The sequence below is a fragment of the Strongylocentrotus purpuratus genome, unplaced genomic scaffold, assembly GCF_000002235.5.
Source record: "Strongylocentrotus purpuratus isolate Spur 01 unplaced genomic scaffold, Spur_5.0 spur5_scaffold_7, whole genome shotgun sequence".
Taxonomy (NCBI): Eukaryota; Metazoa; Echinodermata; class Echinoidea; order Camarodonta; family Strongylocentrotidae; genus Strongylocentrotus; species Strongylocentrotus purpuratus.
The window spans coordinates 2,795,870-2,814,069 of NW_022145613.1; the positions used below are offsets into that span (position 1 = coordinate 2,795,870).

Consider the following 18,200-nt stretch of genomic DNA (forward strand, 5'->3'; position numbering starts at 1 on the left):
TTTAAACCAGATTTTTGAATTGTAAGTCAAAAGGCTTTAATGCTCACCTGGTCAACAGGTAGAATAACACGAATGCAAACTTCAGGTTAGCCTCGGTGAGGCTGGCCTGTATAACGGATACAGAGCAGTGGAAAGCCTTAAATACACAATCCTGACCATCCTAAAAATTTCCCTATATAAAAGAACATTATTATGTCCTCGTTAGTAAAACAACACTTCAACACAACATTTCTGCTAATCCCATAAAATCTACACATATAATCTTCAGTATAACCCCTTATTCGTGATTAGATAACTACTATACAAATAATATCCCCAAAGAAACATGATAATTGCACCAACATGATTGTTATATGTAATTTATGCTCATTTTCCTTCAGTTTGGTAATTGCTAAATCAACGATGCGCCATATTGCTATAGCGCATGCGCGTACAACAAAAATGCTTAACCTTCGTCCAATACTAAAACCCTGATTTGTTACAATATGCTTCCTACACAAAGGCAAGCATTAGTTCCTCCAAAACCAAAGGAGTTGGTGAGAGCGACCCGACGTCCTGACCCTTCACCCGTCGGTTCCCACGGTTGGGAGGTCAGAGGGACGTAGTTCAGATCAAACTCGGGAGTCGTAGACGTCAAGTTGATTGTAGGTGGGAGTTGTGCCTGTAAGAGGGAGACAAACATAAAGCCATGTTCAGAAATGAAGTGGTAGGCTGCTGTTTGAATGGCAAATGAGCGAATACACTGTGCTCTGTGTTATAGATAGTTAGAGAGGAGAAGACACGGATTTGTGAAGCCTACACTACATTCATGTCATTTAAAAATTATTAAAAAACTACTGCGGTTTGCAGTGGCATTACTGAACGAGGCTTGAATCCATCTATGGTTGAAAGATCAAGTGCTCATAGTTCAGATCAAACTCAGGGGTCATAGAAGTCAAATCGATTATTGGTGAGAGTCAGGGGCGTCGCTAGACCTTTTTCAGTGGGGGGGGGGGGTGTAGAGGCCAACGATTACCGACAAAACTAGCCACCAATTACCGACAAAATTAAATGTCCAATATTTACAAATTCAACCCTATAAACCTGGGGCCGAAGTCAAAATTGTTTTTCCTATGGACTATCTATAGTACTTGCATATGCGCAAAATGGTCATTTTCCTCGGCGACATAAATATACGAATTATTTCTTCAATTTAGTCAGCATCATAGCTATTTATTTTAATGCAGGCGCGGAGCTAGGATCTTATTTTAGGGAGGGGCGGTAGTGGGCAAGAGAATCACTTAAAAGCGCGCTCATTAGGGGGTGTGGGTGATGGGCTTCCCGCGCAAAGCGCGGAAGCTTAGACATTTCCTTAAATTATTAGGAAAATAAGACGATTAATTGTACCGTTTTCGACTGGTAATCCTTGCCTGAGTGAAGTTTCACCCCCCCCCCCTCCCGCGCGAAGCGCGAAAGCTTTGACGCTTCATTAAATTATTATAAAAAAGAAGACGATTTGCTGTACCGTTCTCGACTGTTTATCCTTTTCTGAATTCAGTTTCCCCCCCTCCCGCGCGAAGCGCGGAAGCTTTGACGTTTCATTAAATTATGAGAAAAAAGCGGACGATTCGGTGTACCGTTTTCGACTCTTAATAAGCCCTATTCATTTGAATTCAGTTTCCCCTCTCGCGCGAAGCGCGGATGCTTTGACGTTTCCTTAAATTATTAAAGAAAGAAGACGATTCGTCGTACCGTTCTCGACTCGTCTAAATGAAGTTTCCCCTCCGCGCGAAGCGCGGAATTTTTGGCGTTTCATCAAAATATAGAGAAAGGAAGACGATTCCTCGTACCGTTTTCGAATCTTATTAAGCCCTATTCATCTCAATTCAGTTTTCCCCTTCCGCGCAAAGCGCGGAATTTTTTGCGTTTCATCACAATATAGAGAAGGGAAGACGATTCCTCGTACCGTTTTCGAATCTTATTAAGCCCTATTCATCTGAATTCAGTTTCCCCCTCTCGCGCGAAGCGCGAAAGCTTTGACGTTTCCTCAAATTATTAGAGAAAGAACACGATTCGTTGTACCGTTTTCGACTTTTAATAAGCCCTATTTGTCTGAATTCAGTTCCCCCCCCTCGCGCGAAGCGCGGAAGCTTTGGCGTTTCCTTAAATTATTAGAGAAAGAAGACGATTCGTCGTACCGTTCTCGACTCGTCTAAATGAAGTTTCCCCTCCGCGCGAAGCGCGGAATTTTGGGCGTTTCATCAAAATATAGAGAAAGGAAGACGATTCCTCGTACCGTTTTCGAATCTTATTAAGCCCTATTCATCTCAATTCAGTTTCCCCCTCTCGCGCGAAGCGCGGAAGCTTTGACGTTTTCTTAAATTATTAAAGAAAGAAGACGATTCGTCGTACCGTTCTCGACTCGTCTAAATGAAGTTTCCCCTCCGCGCGAAGCGCGGAATTTTTGGCGTTTCATCAAAATATAGAGAAAGGAAGACGATTCCTCGTACCGTTTTCGAATCTTATTAAGCCCTATGCATCTCAATTCAGTTTTCCCCTTCCGCGCAAAGCGCGGAATTTTTTGCGTTTCATCACAATATAGAGAAGGGAAGACGATTCCTCGTACCGTTTTCGAATCTTATTAAGCCCTATTCATCTGAATTCAGTTTTCCCCTCTCGCGCGAAGCGCGAAAGCTTTGACGTTTCCTCAAATTATTAGAGAAAGAACACGATTCGTTGTACCGTTTTCGACTTTTAATAAGCCCTTTTTGTCTGAATTCAGTTTCCCACTCTCGCGCGAAGCGCGGAAGCTTTGACGTTTCCTTAAATTATTAGAGAAAGAAGACGATTCGTCGTACCGTTCTCGACTCGTCTAAATGAAGTTTTCCCCTTCCGCGCAAAGCGCGGAATTTTTGGCGTTTCATCACGATATAAAGAAAAGAAGACGATTCGTCGTACCGTTGTTGACTCTTAAACCTTGTTTGAATTTAGTTTCCCCGAAAATTTTAAACCCCTGATTTCTTTAGCTGATATTATAGGAAAGTGAAACTTCGAGAAAATACAAGTATTGTAGTTGTAGTCACTCTGGAAGTCGTCACAGCGGATAACAAGTCACAGTTCGTAGGGAAAAAAAACTTGTCGGCCGACCGACAAAATACATCTCACCGATTTCAAACTTCTGCATTGATATAGTACACGAGGATCGAGCAAGAATACCGACACAGCTTACCCGACATAGCAACATATTTACCCGTGTCTTTCTCGCTCCCTCGACGAGACGACTCCAACCAACAACCCCCTTCTCTCTTTTACTCCCACTCCCCCTCTCATTCATTCTTTTTTCTCTTTCTTTCTTCTCTTTTCTTTCCTTTCTTTTCCTTTCTTTCCTTTCTTTTCCTTTCTTTCTTTTCTTTTCCTTTTCTTTTTTTCTTTTCTTTCCCTTTCCCTCTCTTTTTCCCTCTCTTTTTTTCCCTTTCTTTTTTTTCCCTTTCTTTTTTTCCCTCTCTTTTTTTCGCTCTCTTTTTTTCCCTCTCTTTTTTCCCCTCTCTTTTTTCCCCTCCCCCTTTTCTCTTTTTCCCGACGGCAGCGCGATTTTACCGACAATATCCTGACAGGTGGGGGGGGGGGGTGTCGCACCCCTACACCCCCCCTTTGGCGACGCCCCTGGTGAGAGTTGTGCCATGTGAACTTTCTTAGGTGCAGTGTATGTGAATATTTTCCAGTGGAAAAATCGTTATGAAAGAGCTCTGATATAATAAGCTGTTCAGCACAATGTTTACCCTTTTCAACTCCTTGTAACATTTGAAAAATGCTGTCTACATTGATCACAGCTTTGTAGTTTTCACTTATATCCTTTGAAAAATCACATGAAGATTAGAGGATGATACTTCAAAATTACGTATGAAATTTCACAAATTCAATGAACTGGGTCAGTGCCTCAAGTTGAGAATGTTTTCCATTATTTTTAAGATGTTGACCAACAAAATAAAGTTGCACTTTTGTTCTTGGTTGTTGAGACACCCTGTAATAATGAAAGTAAGAGTCTTACTGTATGACATGCCATGATGGTGAACACAGCTTCCAATGCACCCTGTATAATGAAAGTAAGAGTCTTACTGTATGGCATGCCATGATGGTGAACACAGCTTCCAATGCACCCGCTGCTCCTAAGAGGTGACCTGTTGCTCCCTTGGTGGAGGATACAGCTGGAAGATGATCGCCATGGGAACCAAAGAGCTTCTTCACCGCCATGTTCTCAATGACATCTCCTGCACAGATACAGAAATGGAATTCAACAAATCGGTGTTGGGTATCTCAAGATAAGTGAAGTGTGATCTAAAGATCTGAATTAGGGTTAAAGCTGGGATAATTGAGATAATAATCGTAAAGCGCCAGGAGTGTAAGTCGGACAGACATGATAGCTAAACAAGAAGTAACCCATTATAATTGTTATGATTATCATTGAAGATCTTGATCTTGAACTTGGACACTGATACAAATGCAGTGGAAAGATCGTGAAATGGAAAAAGCAAAATTACTGTTCTAACATCTACAGTTCATAACATTCATACAAATGACAAATATATTTATGCGCAAGGATATTTAAGTGTTATGCCAAACATGCTCTATATAGCAACAGTTGCTGTTCCGCGGTTATTATCCTACACTCACCAAAATCCAAAATTTAACCCAGAACCAAAAACTACACCTAACCCTACCTTAAACGGCCCTACCCGAGTCCCAATCCAAACTATAAGCCATTACTGTATAAGCCAATATTTTAACATAAAGATGTTTCGGGGATCAAGGGTTCAAGGACAAACTTCTGAGTTGTTAAAATTGCTTAATAAAGCCATATGACCACTACTGATTATACAGTATACACTCTTCAATATAAATCTATTTCCATGAATCAGGAACTCATTACTAGGTGTCACAATCATACTAATACAATAATTTTTTGGGAGAAATAAATGAAAATATTCTATTGAAGTGCCCCGTTACGATCAGTGTGGTCTTAATCTGCACCGCATGACCCAGAGATGCTATAGTGGACAGACACTGCGTGCGACACGCGATGTGGCTAACTTTAGTCATTTTGACATTCAACATTTCTTCTGGAAATATTTTCGCGTGTTGTTAGAGGTGTTGTGGTCGATCACTAATGTCCTTTGGCAAGTCATTGATCTACATTTGCCACTCTCCACCAAGGTGTTAAATGGGTACCCGGTAGGATGCGAAAGCCAATGTGGTATGCTTAGCAATTTGAGCCTAGTAGTTCTTGTTGGAATGCTCCCCAGGGAGTGGAGAAAGTGCATACATTGTGTGCGGGCAAGCCAGAATCCGATGACCGCGGTAATAATGTAAAGTGCTTAGAAATTGGACATTCCCGACGTATTAAGTGCTATATAAGCAAAAATATAATTTTTATTATTAATATAATATTAGCGATTAATGAGTGATTCACAAAAATTAGCACCAAAAAACCCTCGTGAAAATAATTGCTTGTGCAGTAGTTAGGGGAGGATGTGGGACAGCGCTTCCCCCTCTTCTCTTTTCCCTCCACCCCCTCCCCCTTTTTCTTTCTTTCTTTTTGTTTCTTCCCCAAGTTGACAATTGATTACAGAGTTGGTGCCCCCTACCCCCCGTGTCAACTCTGACCCTCCCCCGCAGGTACATCAATGATTTTGATGAACGTAACCAACCTTTGGGTGTAGAGGTCGCGTGTGCGTTGATGTATGTAACGTCCTCAGGGCCCAGCTTGGCATCTCGGAGGGCATTCCTCATGCACAGCTCAGATCCAATGCCATAATCACTTGGGGAGGTCATGTGATTTGCATCACCTGACAAATCAAAGGTCACATAAACTTTCAAATAAGTCACATGACATATGGGCAAAAATAGTACTGTGATATCAAAATATATTCAAATTCAGCTGAAACAAATACGTTGAATATATGTTAAATCGTATGCTGGAAAACAAGAGTTATAATGCCCTTTATATGGCTTCAAACAGACAATAATAGTTCAGTTCAGTTCAGTTCATTTTATTCAAAACCATACAAAGCATGATATAATCTGTTACATAAAAAAGAGACTGGTAATAGTACATCAATCAACATATTCTAACTTGATTACATCATAAACTGAACGGTTTTAGGACCCCTTTAGAAGCTAAGCTTGTGAGCGGGGCCCTATAACAAAATACATACATTTACAGTAAAAAGAATGTTACGTATGATCATACAATGGATGAAAATACTAAGCTACAGAATATAGAACATACAAATACTCTCACACACACACACACGCACAGACACCACACACGCACATCACCATACACAGCAAACACACCGACGAGTAGGTCCTTAGTGGTCAAAAAGCATTTCAGAATGAGAAATTACTAAGATGCGAATAAAAACTATGTCAGTCTTTCAAGCAGGTACGTTTTAGATAAACTTCTAAACCTAGAAAGAGTTGTACTATTTTTTATATCATCAGGCAGACTGTTCCATTCTTTAATGCAAGAGATATGGAAAGAGGTCAGAGTGACATTTGTTCTTGCAAAAGGCTGTCGAATAAGACACCTTTGACGTGTATTATAATTATGAATTTGGGAGTTCTGACGGAATAAATCTTTTAACGTACATTCATGAGGCATAGACTTAAGATTAAACATAAACAATATGCAATTGAACGACACAAGTCCACTTAGTGGTAACGTTCTTAGTCGAAGGAACAATGGAGAACTTGGATGTCTATAATAAGAATTAGTAATAAGCCGTATTGCTTTCTTCTGCCATACTCTCAACTTATCAAGATATGACTTAAAGGTGTTTCCCCAAGCAACATTACAATATGTCAAATAAGGAAGAATAATACTATTATATAATGTTATCAGCACTCTTTCAGGTAAAATAAATTTTAATCTAAAAATGACACCTACACTACGGGACAACTTTGTGCATACAGCATCTAAATGATTTCTCCAAGATAAATGCTCATCCATGGTTAGCCCTAAGAACTGAACATTTTCACTAAGCGCAACATCATGGCCTCCAACATTAAGAAAAGTAATGCCATCTGGTAGCTTTTTACCCTTGGAGCGAAAAATAACACATTTGGTCTTTTGAACATTCAACAATAACTTATTACAACAATACCATGCATACAGTTTCTGAATCTCTTGATTCGCAATTAGTAATAAATCTTCAGCCTTCTTATTAGCCAACAGCAAGCTGGTATCATCAGCAAAAAGTGAGTATGAGAATAATGTTGATGAGTGTATTATATCATTTATATAGATCAGAAACAACAGGGGACCAAGAACAGAACCCTGAGGTACACCATATTTAATAGAAGCAAGTTGAGAATTAGTACCATTCACCACAACAAATTGTGTCCTGTCAAACAAATAGCTTTGGAACCAAGACAATGCTACACCACGTATTCCATAATGCTCAAGTTTCCTAAGGAGGATGCCATGGTCAATAGTATCAAACGCCTTAGATAGATCTAAGAATATCCCCAAACAATACTTGTCTCCATCAATAGCTTTTATGATATTACTTAATAAATTAAACACACCCATTTGTGTGGAGAAGTGCTTACGGAAACCACACTGCTGAGGAATCAAGATATTCTTTTTAGATAGAAACTCATTTAAGCGTTTATAAATTATTTTCTCAAGAATTTTAGAAAAGATTGGTAACAATGCTATTGGCCTGTAATTAATGACGTTTTTACGGTCAGATTTTTTATACACTGGTACTACTTTAGCTACCTTGAGTTTATCAGGAACAACTCCCTGAGATAAAGACATATTCATGATTTTACACAAGGGATCAATAAAAAGGTGAATGCACTCCTTTATAATTCTAGGTGAAATATCATCAGAATATTTAAAGGAACAAAAAAAAAAGAATTAGGAAAAGAGCCTACCGGTACATATACTAGCTTATGTTGTGTGTTTATTATAAGTTTTGGTAAATAATTGTTAAGTCAGAATATGGTGCGCTTAGAGACACCAGTATTAAGCGCCTCATAAATATTGTTTATTATTATTATTATTATATCATTCACGTCATGTTCTTTCTGCAATTGTTTTTTTTTCAATTTTCAACCGCTCTCCTAAACAGCACTCTCTAGATACTGAAGGCATTATTACAATGGAACCTTGCTATAACAAAAATAAATGTACCCCATGAAAGTATCTTGTTAAATCAAATCTTCTTACATCAGCTGGTAACCTACTTTCTGCAAATGAGTTTTCATTTATATCGGGCTAAATAACAGTATAATACAAAGAAATTGGACCAGCACAATTTGAATTGACAGTGTTCTTTATGTTGATAGTGTTTATTTATTATGTCCAGAAATCGTATTTAACATTTATAAGTCGAGGTGTGTACTTAATAGATGTGTTTAAATACAACTGCGACAAAGTAAAAACCTGTCTACTGAGGCCACCAAGGGAGATGGAGAAAGTGCAGACAGGTTGCCTTCTGAGACATGTTCTACGACACACATATATTTCTTGAAGGAGACAAAAGTACATGGTCACTGTAGACAGGTGGCTTTTAAAGAGAATTGGCCACTAAGATAGGTTAGACTGTACATCTAAAATTATGTTTCAATAGTCAGGGGGATATTTAAGCATGTCAAGTTTGGGAATACGAGATCAAAATTAATGGTTGAAGAAGATTAGTTTCAGATCAGGAATTTTCATTTTGGAATATTGTTGAAAACAAGCAATTACATGTATGAATAATTAAGAAAAGAATGAGTAACTTGGTATTCATACTTTCACCCTCATAAGCTTAATTTATATTACAAATATTACCTGATAAACCATAACCAAGGATTTCAGCAAGGATTGTGGCACCTCTTGATTTAGCGTGCTCCAATTCCTGTTCACATTTAAAAATACAGATAATTATATTACACAATTAAAATTATTATTCATGTTTAGTGGCAAATCTACCATCATACAGTTTTAAAATGGCATTTTCTCTCAGCTTGATTTCATTAAAATATAGAGCATGAGGAAAAGGGTTGCAATTCGGTTTTAGGTTAGGGTAAGGGACCTTGTGGAACACCACACAGCATACTTCTCTGTTAAGAATCGTGACCATTTGTACTATCACTTTAGGGTTGAATTTGAGAATATGACATTGCTCTCAGCTTGATCTCATGAAAGATATAGGAATAGATATATGGATGCGTTTGAGTTTTATATAGGTTAGGGACCTAGCAAGTAACCTTGAGGAACACCACAATACATACATCACTGCTAAGAATCTCAGAGAAGTTGAGCAAGTCAAGGGTTCAGTGACACAAAGATGTGACTCCATATTTTGCCAAAACGAGTATTTGATAACAGAATGTTCAGAAATATGTGGGCTATCAAGGAAACACAATGACTTAACTCCACCCAACACCCCATTGAAGTCAACGGCTAGTAAAATATAGACTTAACTCCATAAGGTCCAAGTGGACCTCTATCTTTAAACCACTTTTTCTAAAAATGACCAAAATGGAGTTACGTCTTTGTGTCACTGACCCCTCGAAGTGTTGTGTAAGTTGTAAAAACATACCTCCAGAACCACTACAGCAGCTCCTTCTGACATCACAAAGCCATCCCTCTCCTTGTCAAACGGTCTTGATGCCTGTGCAGGTGTGTCGTTGAACTTTGTGCTCAATGCCCTTGCTCTGCCGTGTTAAGAAAATAAGAAAAAACACTAACAAATACATTTCACAATCTAGTAAATGATCAAAATATCCTGAGATACAGAGTATTTTACCCTGGCCTCATAGGCATGAAAGGTGTCCGTTTCAAGGAACTTCTTTTCCAGGGTACCCATATACCTCACCTGGATCAAGAGTGGCAAATGAAGATTACTGTCTTGCTAAATGAAGCTAGTGGCAGGCAGGGACTTTTGAATGCTGTACCATTTGATCAACAGTGCTGTAAGAAACTGACTGAACTCATACCAAATACTTTTTTTACCTGTCAAATCCAGCCAAGCCTAATGGACATATGCACGCCTCTGTCCCTCCTGCTATCATGACGTTGGCATCCCCGTGACGAATGAACCGTGATGCATCACCCAGCGCATGAACCCCCGTAGTACAGGCTGTCGATACGCTATGGTTTGGACCCTGGGGGAGAGAGTTTATTGACAAAAACAGTGGTGCGCTTTAGCCTCAAAGACTGAGCATAAACATATTCAGGTTTAAAATATTACATATTAATGTTGATTGTTCTATTCAGTATTTCAAATTGGTGTTAAAGATAAAGCCCAGTTATGGTCATGCGATTGCATTGTGAAAGAAACGTTGTGGAATCGATCAGAAAAGGTTGATCATCTAGCATAAAAGTATTGGTGTGTTCTGCAAGGTTCTGGAATCATCAAAATCTTAAGAAATTTGGCCCAATCTTCGTAAAGTTACAAGCACTGTACACAGAAATATGTATATGGGACTACGCACACGTGCGCGACACGTGCGTTATATCTCTCACACACCAATAGAAAAACTAATTTACCAAATATATCAATTAGTAGGCGGTTTCCCGGCAAACAAATTATCATCATGTATTAGTCAAAACATATTCTTTCACATGATTGGTAATAAGAGCTTCCATTTCATTTTTTTAAAATTGGGGCTTTTCCAATACTGGTCTTTACCTTTAAGTGAATCTACCCTAGGATACTACCTTGTAATATCTCTTTACAAAAGTAACATTCTATTTTGTATAAACTATTTGCCTACAACCCCCAAAATAAAGAGCAAAATACTTTTAGTGACAGGTCCCATTGACCTGACAGACTCTTTGGCCCGAATTCACAGGTTTGAGCTCAAACCTTGCTTTGTGAATTCGGGCCTTTATTTTTTGAAAATAAGATACTAAAGGTAAAAGACTTATATTTTTTCCAACTAGGTCAATTTATGTATAACAAGTCAAAGCAAAGCATTGCATCCCCTCGCAGGGTACTGGCCTATATACGTCAGAACAAGTTACATCCAATGGACTACACACTAAGAAATAGGGGTACATTTGGGGTGCAGATCGCTGCTACAATAGCATCCACCTATAGGGTGCAAGTCTGCAATACGTGGCTGCTATTGTAGAAGCGGTCTGCACCCCTAAGGGTGCTATTTATCACCTCTAAGGGTGCAAGTCTGCAAAATTGCACCCTATAGGTGGCTGCTATTGTAGCAGCGGTCTGCACCCTATAGGGTGCAAATTTGTACCATTATTTTTTAGTGTGTATACTATTATATTACTAGGCAAGGAAGTATAACTACATTTTCACATATATAATTAGGTGTTGTTGCACATTTAATGAGCTATGACCTTTCACCTTTGACCTACACCTTTGAATCAGAAATCGAACTTAAAAAAAACGGAAATGCAATAAATTTATTAATAATTTATTGCATTTTACCCCGGTCCCCAACATCAAAAAATCCTCTGGACGGCCATGCATTAATGGCTCAAGGCATGGGCACACAGACGATTTTTTGATGTTGGGAACCGGGGTAAAATGCAATAAATTATTGAAAATTTATTGCATTTTCTGTTGTTTTTTTATTTATGGAAACTGCCCCCTACCAAAGCCCCCGCTGCGTACAGTCATGGTTCGGTGACAAAACAATGGCCTCGTAACTGTGAGGCCCTAGGATCAAAACCGTGTCGATGTGCTATATTAATGCCCTTTTGTGGGGCATTAATCCTCATTACTGTCATTTATGACTTAAGGGCATAGGTCCCCTAGTTAATAAACATAGTAGCATACACATGCTTTAGCAGTCACGCAAAACACACGTTGGCAAATTATTATTCAATAAAATCTGAGAATGTATACTATTATCTCGATCTATTATTTTTAAATTATTTTTAAAATAATTCCATAAATTGGGATAAAAAAAAAAGTGCCACCTTTATGAGCGACAGTGTATATTGTTTTCAGATAAAACAGACTTGTGATTACAATACAGAACTGAAAGAAAACTATCATTGTTGCCATTTTGAAGAAGAAGTGGTCAAGTTAGCTCTTAATAATTCCAGTCTTCAAAAGGTCAAAGATAAAGTTGAGTTCTGGTCATGCAATTGCAATGTGAAAGAAATTATGTGAAAGTGATTGGAAAGGTTGAACATGTACCACATAGATATTGGAATCATCAAAATGTTAAGAAATTGGCTCTGTCTTGCTATGAGTCACAAGTACTGTACAGAGAAATGTGTATAAGGGACTACACAAACATGTGGCATGGAAGTTGTGGTCCACAACCTTTAGCTGTGACTTGTCATATTTCGATTACCAGGGCATTTGAAGAGCCGTCCTTATCAGCGAACATTTTATTGCTATGACACTCTTCCACACTAACATAAAAAGAATGAAAACCTCACAAATTATGTTCCCCCTTTTTCGAACTCAACCTTCTCCTCAACTCTTAGATCTAAATTAAGGTAAGTATGAACTCACTCTGAGGTTGTACTTGATGCTGATGTGACCGGCTGCAAGGTTAGCAAGAATCTTCGGGACAAAGTATGGAGTAAGCTTCTTGTAGCCCTGTGCGGGATGGAAATGATGGAAGAACAGCAATTATGTACCACAGCTTCTGTCCATGTATTGCGATCCTGCTTTTTCTTCCCTTGCCCGAAAACTCTGAAAAAATCTTTCCATCTACAGCCCTGAAGCTTCCACCACAGACACATTCAAAAAAATTCTTTAAAATCTACCTTTTTAGTCAGTCAGTAAAATTCTGTATAATTGTTTATGATCTCTCTCTCTCTCTCTCTTTTCATTAGTGCTATATAAATGCACTTAGGAACATGGCATTAAACCCTATATGAATGTTGCTTATCATTATCATTATTATACAGTACAAAGACAAATGCGACCCGGACTATCATCCTAGACTGCTTTTAGAAGAAAACAAGTCAACATATCAATTTACTTAAGAGATTTTGTATATTTAAAGAGCTGAATTAATGTTTCATTTCATTACATTTATTTATTTCACTCTATTTTAAAAAAACATTAAAAGTATATATATATCTTCGTTCATTATCAACATAAGATAAAAAGGAAGTGGGGAATCGTGAAAGCCAAAATTGGCTTGATGAGAATGATCCCCAAATAAACACTAAGCATAAACAAGATACAAACATATTTTATATAAAAAAACATAGTACATACATTCACAACAACAGAGGACAGAGGAAAGATAAAGATATCAAGGTTAAGATAGTTACAGGAAGACAAGAAGAGAGACAAGATAAGAAGAAAGAAGTTACAGCTTGAGTGTTACATTTTACATAATAAATGACAATTTCAATTTGTTCCGCTTAAATAATCCTTTTACATGTATTTGAAGCGTTTTAATGTATTGCACTGTTTTAAGACATCTGGCAAACTATTCAAAATTAATGGGCCATGAAAAAATATGGAATCTTTAGAGGTTGAAGTACGGTGTAAAGGTAAATGAAAATCAAGAACATGTCTGGTACTATATTCGTGGATTTGACAATTCATTGTGAAACATTCCTTAAATGAATCTGGTAAAGGTATTAGTAGAAGACCAGCCTGTAGGTCCCGTGACCAATCTTTGGGAACAAAAGTTTGAAAGTGTTTTTGTGTTCCCTGATGAATACCAAACAATTTTGACTTGGGCTGCCCCCTTGAAAATCCCGGGCATTTTCGTGAGGGGTTAACAAAGGTCAAACAGGGGTCGAAATTCATTTTTTTTTTTTTTTTTTTTTTTTTTTTGGCTCTGAAAAGAGCCGTTTGTTATTCTAGCCAGGAGAGAGAGAGGTTTGCTACACTTAGCCTCCGAAGCCGTACAATGTACGACCCTGCCTCTTCAGTGCATACACCACGTCCATGGCTGTGACAGTCTTTCGCTTGGCGTGCTCGCAGTAGGCGACTGCATCACGGGTGACATTCTCCTGGAAGACCTTCAGTACACCGCGTGTCTCTTCGTAGATGAGACCAGAGATCCTCTTGACACCTCCCCTTCTAGCAAGTCGACGGATTGCAGGCTTGGTGATGCCTTGGATGTTGTCTCGTAGAACCTTGCGATGACGTTTGGCACCACCCTTTCCGAGTCCCTTTCCTCCTTTTCCTCGACCTGACATGATGATGATGATTGATAGTTGAGAGCGAGTTCTGTGTGATCCTGTAGACTGGATATTACGCTAAGCGAAATATACCCAAATATATTCCAATATATTCCAATCGTGTCGATATGCATATCAAATTACTCGTCTGGTCATGACGATTCGAAAAATGTATAGTTTGCTATACCTCCGACCTTAAATGAGGGCGCTTCGGTAAAAAAAAAAAAACCGTTGAAAGGTCAACGCACTTTTGACTGGTGGCCAATTTCACCAATTCCAGAGGGCGTTCAAAATACGTACGCGCTGGCTGACGGTGCTATAGCTGCCTATTGACATCAACAGAATAAGGCTCTTACGCAGAAGGTATGTTCCGATAACTAAACTGGCGGGAACATGCCCCTTTAATATTGAAGAAAACAAATGCAAGTTACAATCGTTTATATAACGTTTGTGAAAATTATATGGTTGTTCAAGATTTTCCTGAATATAGAGGGAAGTAAAAATGGTAAATATTGGTAAATGATCACTGTTGTCACTAATTAAAATTCCAGAACTCATATGGTTTCCATAATTTGTAAAATATGTTATCAATAAATGATGCAGATGATGATGTATTACGTGAAGGACTTTCTATTGTCGAAAAGAATGAAAAGCTATATCAAAGATCAACTAATTGGTCAACTTGTATGTTTGAACCTAGTTTCAATAAATCCAAACTAAAATCACCCATGATGAAACATTTATGAGAACTTGCATTGATTTTGTTCAAAATAGTGTTGAATTCGCTTAGAAAGAGGTCTATCGATTGCCAGGTGGACGGTATATAACATCAATAATTGTATTCTTGTTCTGTTTATTATCCAATTCAATAAAAAGGCTTTTGATTGATTCAGTAGCAATTGTTAATTCTATTTTCTCTTTATACTGAAACGATCTATCAATGTAGTAACATATTAGTACCACCACCACGTTTGTTTTGTCGATTATTGTTTATAAAATCATAATCTGCTAAGTCATACATATTTATTGATGATGTATCACACAACCAGGTTTCAGTTAGACCAATTATTTTAAATTAATGTTTAAGGTTGTTCAAAACAAATTCAAAATGTTCAAAGTTTTTAGAAAGACTTCTACAATTAAAATGAGCTAAGGATTGATACTTGTAGGTTGGTTCTCCATATTTTGCAGTGAAGGCATTTGTATCTAAATAATAATTTACAAATTCATTTTCTTTTAAAACATTATCAAGGGTACGACGATGCCCGTAAGATTCCAATGGAACTTCTACCATGTAAATTCACTAATTGAAAAATATAAGAGACGTAGTATACAGCATGGTTTAGGATGAAGAATAGAAGAATGAAGAAAAGGGTGTAGAGGAATAACACATTGAAATTAAATATTACCATACCGGGAAACAAACAGCAAAATATGTAAAAAAAAAAGAAAAAAAGTACAATATATATACATAACAAATCGGGTATGAAACGGTATTAATTAGGAGTAGGTGAATTACAGTCAAATCATTGTTATTATAGTCATTTTCGAAAGGCAAGAGTGTAGCATGACGTCATTTGTCAGTGAGTTATAATATGTTGAAGGTCATTATCACAGGTGATGAGTTTTGTGATACTTTTTACTGCGTGTAGCTGCAAGCAATTTCTAATTCTTTGTCGTCAAATCTTCCACAATTGATATTCCTGTATTTTTGAGCTTCCTTCTTTTTTCTAATATTTCCTTCCTTTTTTGTAGCTTGTGGACTTCACAATTATTTATCTTGGTCGTGGCTTCTTTGTTTCCTGTCGAGGCTCAGATGTTGCAGTATTAGCTGGGATTGCTGCTGCTGCTGACAGTCTCAGCCTGAAACTACTTTTCCAACGCGATGAGAACGATCAATATCACGCTCCACATCAAGGGGGATACCAAGCGTTTCTGTGACAACCTTAGCTACCTCTGCATCTGTGTTCTCCCCTTTCACTTCATTTACACCAAAAATTCGGATACATGCTCATCTTGAATATTGTTTCATGGTATTTAATGCATTTTCCAATTTGGCGGTGGTGTTGTCACAGAGTGAAACCTTTCCTACAAATTTTTCCAATTCTTTGTTTTTCATTTCTAGTTTGCTTTGTAGGTCAAAGACGTCACCCTCAACTCGATCTAATCTTGTCAATATCTCATTCATCTTCTTGTCTATAGCATTACTTACAACAGATGCAAGAAGGTCATTGAACTCTTTATTCTTCAATAGGTCTTTTATAACCAGACAAGTTACAGCTGCAGTTTGTCTGGTGTTCACAGACGGGCTAACATTAGACATCTTGAACGTTGAATAGAATTAGAATGACCATGCACTTTGATGGAATGTCTTGGGAGTCAATGCTGATACCGGTGACCAGAACGGTGAAGAAGAAACAAAATGTCATATGTGGGGCTGAATGTAAGAACGGTCAATTATTACACACATTTGCCTTTCTGCGTAGATCCAAACTACTCCACAATATAAGTTTACAAGTACTCCATAATATACATCCTGATGATGGCTGGCTAGAATATGATGGTAAAACAAGGGCCAAGAACCGCTAAAAAATCACTATTCCAGCATAAAATCCTGACTCGCAATCCTTATCTGAATGAACTTTGTCTATATAAAATGTGTATACAATACAAATAAATCGACGTCATTTTATTCTTTGATTGCCGTTTTTTGTAATTGAGTGTTATAATTGCCAACTTTCAGCAACCGCAAGTGCTTGATTCTGAAAATGAGTATGTTATAGTAAAGTATCTCCACGCCAGAGTCACGGGTCAAAGTCTGGATACGATCCTGAACAAAGATACAAGCAAGCTAGCCAGCGGTCACTCAATTTGCTTCCACTGGCCAACGAAAATGCCCGCACAACGACCGCCAGAGCCAGCCGTGTAGGGATACTATTATCATTAGTACTGCCATTTTCATCATTCACGGTATTAACATCATTATCAATATCGTAAGCGACAAACCTTTTCTCTGAGAGTCTGACCGGCGTCCACAATATCTTGCAATTCTGCCATAATCATCCCAACGGCCACACCCTGTCCGACGCAAGATACAAACAAATAAATGAAATATATGCCACTTGTTATATTTATCTCATTAATTCAACTCTTCAAATGCTGCATGATACAAATAATTTCCCTGTACCACATTGTATTTATCATGAAGTAGATACCGGTAAACCAAACGCTTCAACCTTTTCAGAGCAGGATCAATATATAATGGTCTTAGAAGGATTGTCAACTTATCCTGCAGCTAATCATGATCAAGACCGAATATGTAGGTCCATCGTTGCACAAAATAACTCTTCTGTCAATTGGTGCCTACTGTTTTGGGTAAAATTGCATGTGTGGCAAATTCTCGTGTACAGGGAGTCGAAGATATCAACCTAAGAGTTATTTCCCAGGCAAAGAACAAAACAAAAAACATATAGAGACAAAATAAGTAGGAAATTCCACTAACTAGTGCCCAGGGATAGCCAAAAACCCAATATGAACCACCTAAATGTTATATCAACACAATGTGGGCGATGTTGCTGCCTCTCTCATTTTGATGTTGATGATGCTGGTTTTTAAGAATTGAAAAAAGTATGGTGTGGTTCAAATTTCTATATCTCATCACACATAGGAGCTATTGGTGCAGGAAGTTGTTTTAATTTCTCTGCATCAGGGATTTTTATCTTGGGCAGTTTGCTACAACGAAACTGAAGAGGGTGGTACCGTGTTGTTTCTGTCATCGTCACTCTCTGGTTTCCACTCTGCTTGTAAGAGGGCTTCCTGTGCAGCAGCAAGAGAAAAGATGGTTGCCAGACTCATGCTCCGAAAGTCCTTTTAAGAAAATATCAAAATATATGACTGAATACATAACACAGGCCACTGTTCAAAAACTTTATTTCCATTTTTCTTTCTATTCTATTTCTCCTCCATTATTTTCCCCTTTCAAATCTTGCATTTCATCAGTCAATTTTATTGTCTATTATTTTGAAATGGTTTCCACTTCATCCCTCATGCCAGATAGGCAAATATTAAGATAATGATGGAAGGTCATACAGTT

The 18,200-nt window shown here is 38.0% G+C and overlaps 2 protein-coding genes across 2 annotated transcripts in view; both read right to left on the bottom strand.

Moving 5' to 3' along the window:
* Nucleotides 1-412: 412 nt before the first annotated feature.
* The window catches only part of LOC577252 (3-oxoacyl-[acyl-carrier-protein] synthase, mitochondrial), a 29,441-nt gene continuing 11,653 nt past the window's right edge, over nucleotides 413-18,200 (bottom strand). The window contains exons 4-12 of the mRNA XM_030974636.1: nucleotides 17,867-17,974; nucleotides 17,114-17,185; nucleotides 12,471-12,557; nucleotides 9,989-10,140; nucleotides 9,576-9,690; nucleotides 8,822-8,888; nucleotides 5,685-5,822; nucleotides 4,096-4,247; nucleotides 413-661 (exon numbers count right to left, since the gene is read on the bottom strand). Coding sequence (XP_030830496.1) covers nucleotides 479-661; nucleotides 4,096-4,247; nucleotides 5,685-5,822; nucleotides 8,822-8,888; nucleotides 9,576-9,690; nucleotides 9,989-10,140; nucleotides 12,471-12,557; nucleotides 17,114-17,185; nucleotides 17,867-17,974 — 1,074 coding nt within the window. The 3' untranslated portion in view covers nucleotides 413-478. The remainder of the gene's footprint in view (nucleotides 662-4,095; nucleotides 4,248-5,684; nucleotides 5,823-8,821; nucleotides 8,889-9,575; nucleotides 9,691-9,988; nucleotides 10,141-12,470; nucleotides 12,558-17,113; nucleotides 17,186-17,866; nucleotides 17,975-18,200) is intronic.
* LOC752427 (histone H4-like) lies at nucleotides 13,805-14,201 on the bottom strand. Its single transcript, XM_001175505.4, has one exon. The coding sequence runs from the start codon at nucleotides 14,123-14,125 to the stop codon at nucleotides 13,814-13,816; it is 312 nt and encodes a 103-aa protein (XP_001175505.3). The 5' UTR covers nucleotides 14,126-14,201; the 3' UTR covers nucleotides 13,805-13,813.

Excerpts from the sequence above, each read along its gene's own strand:
- LOC752427 (XM_001175505.4), bottom strand. The coding sequence starts at position 14,125 with ATGTCAGGTCGAGGAAAAGGAGGAAAGGGACTCGGAAAGGGTGGTGCC.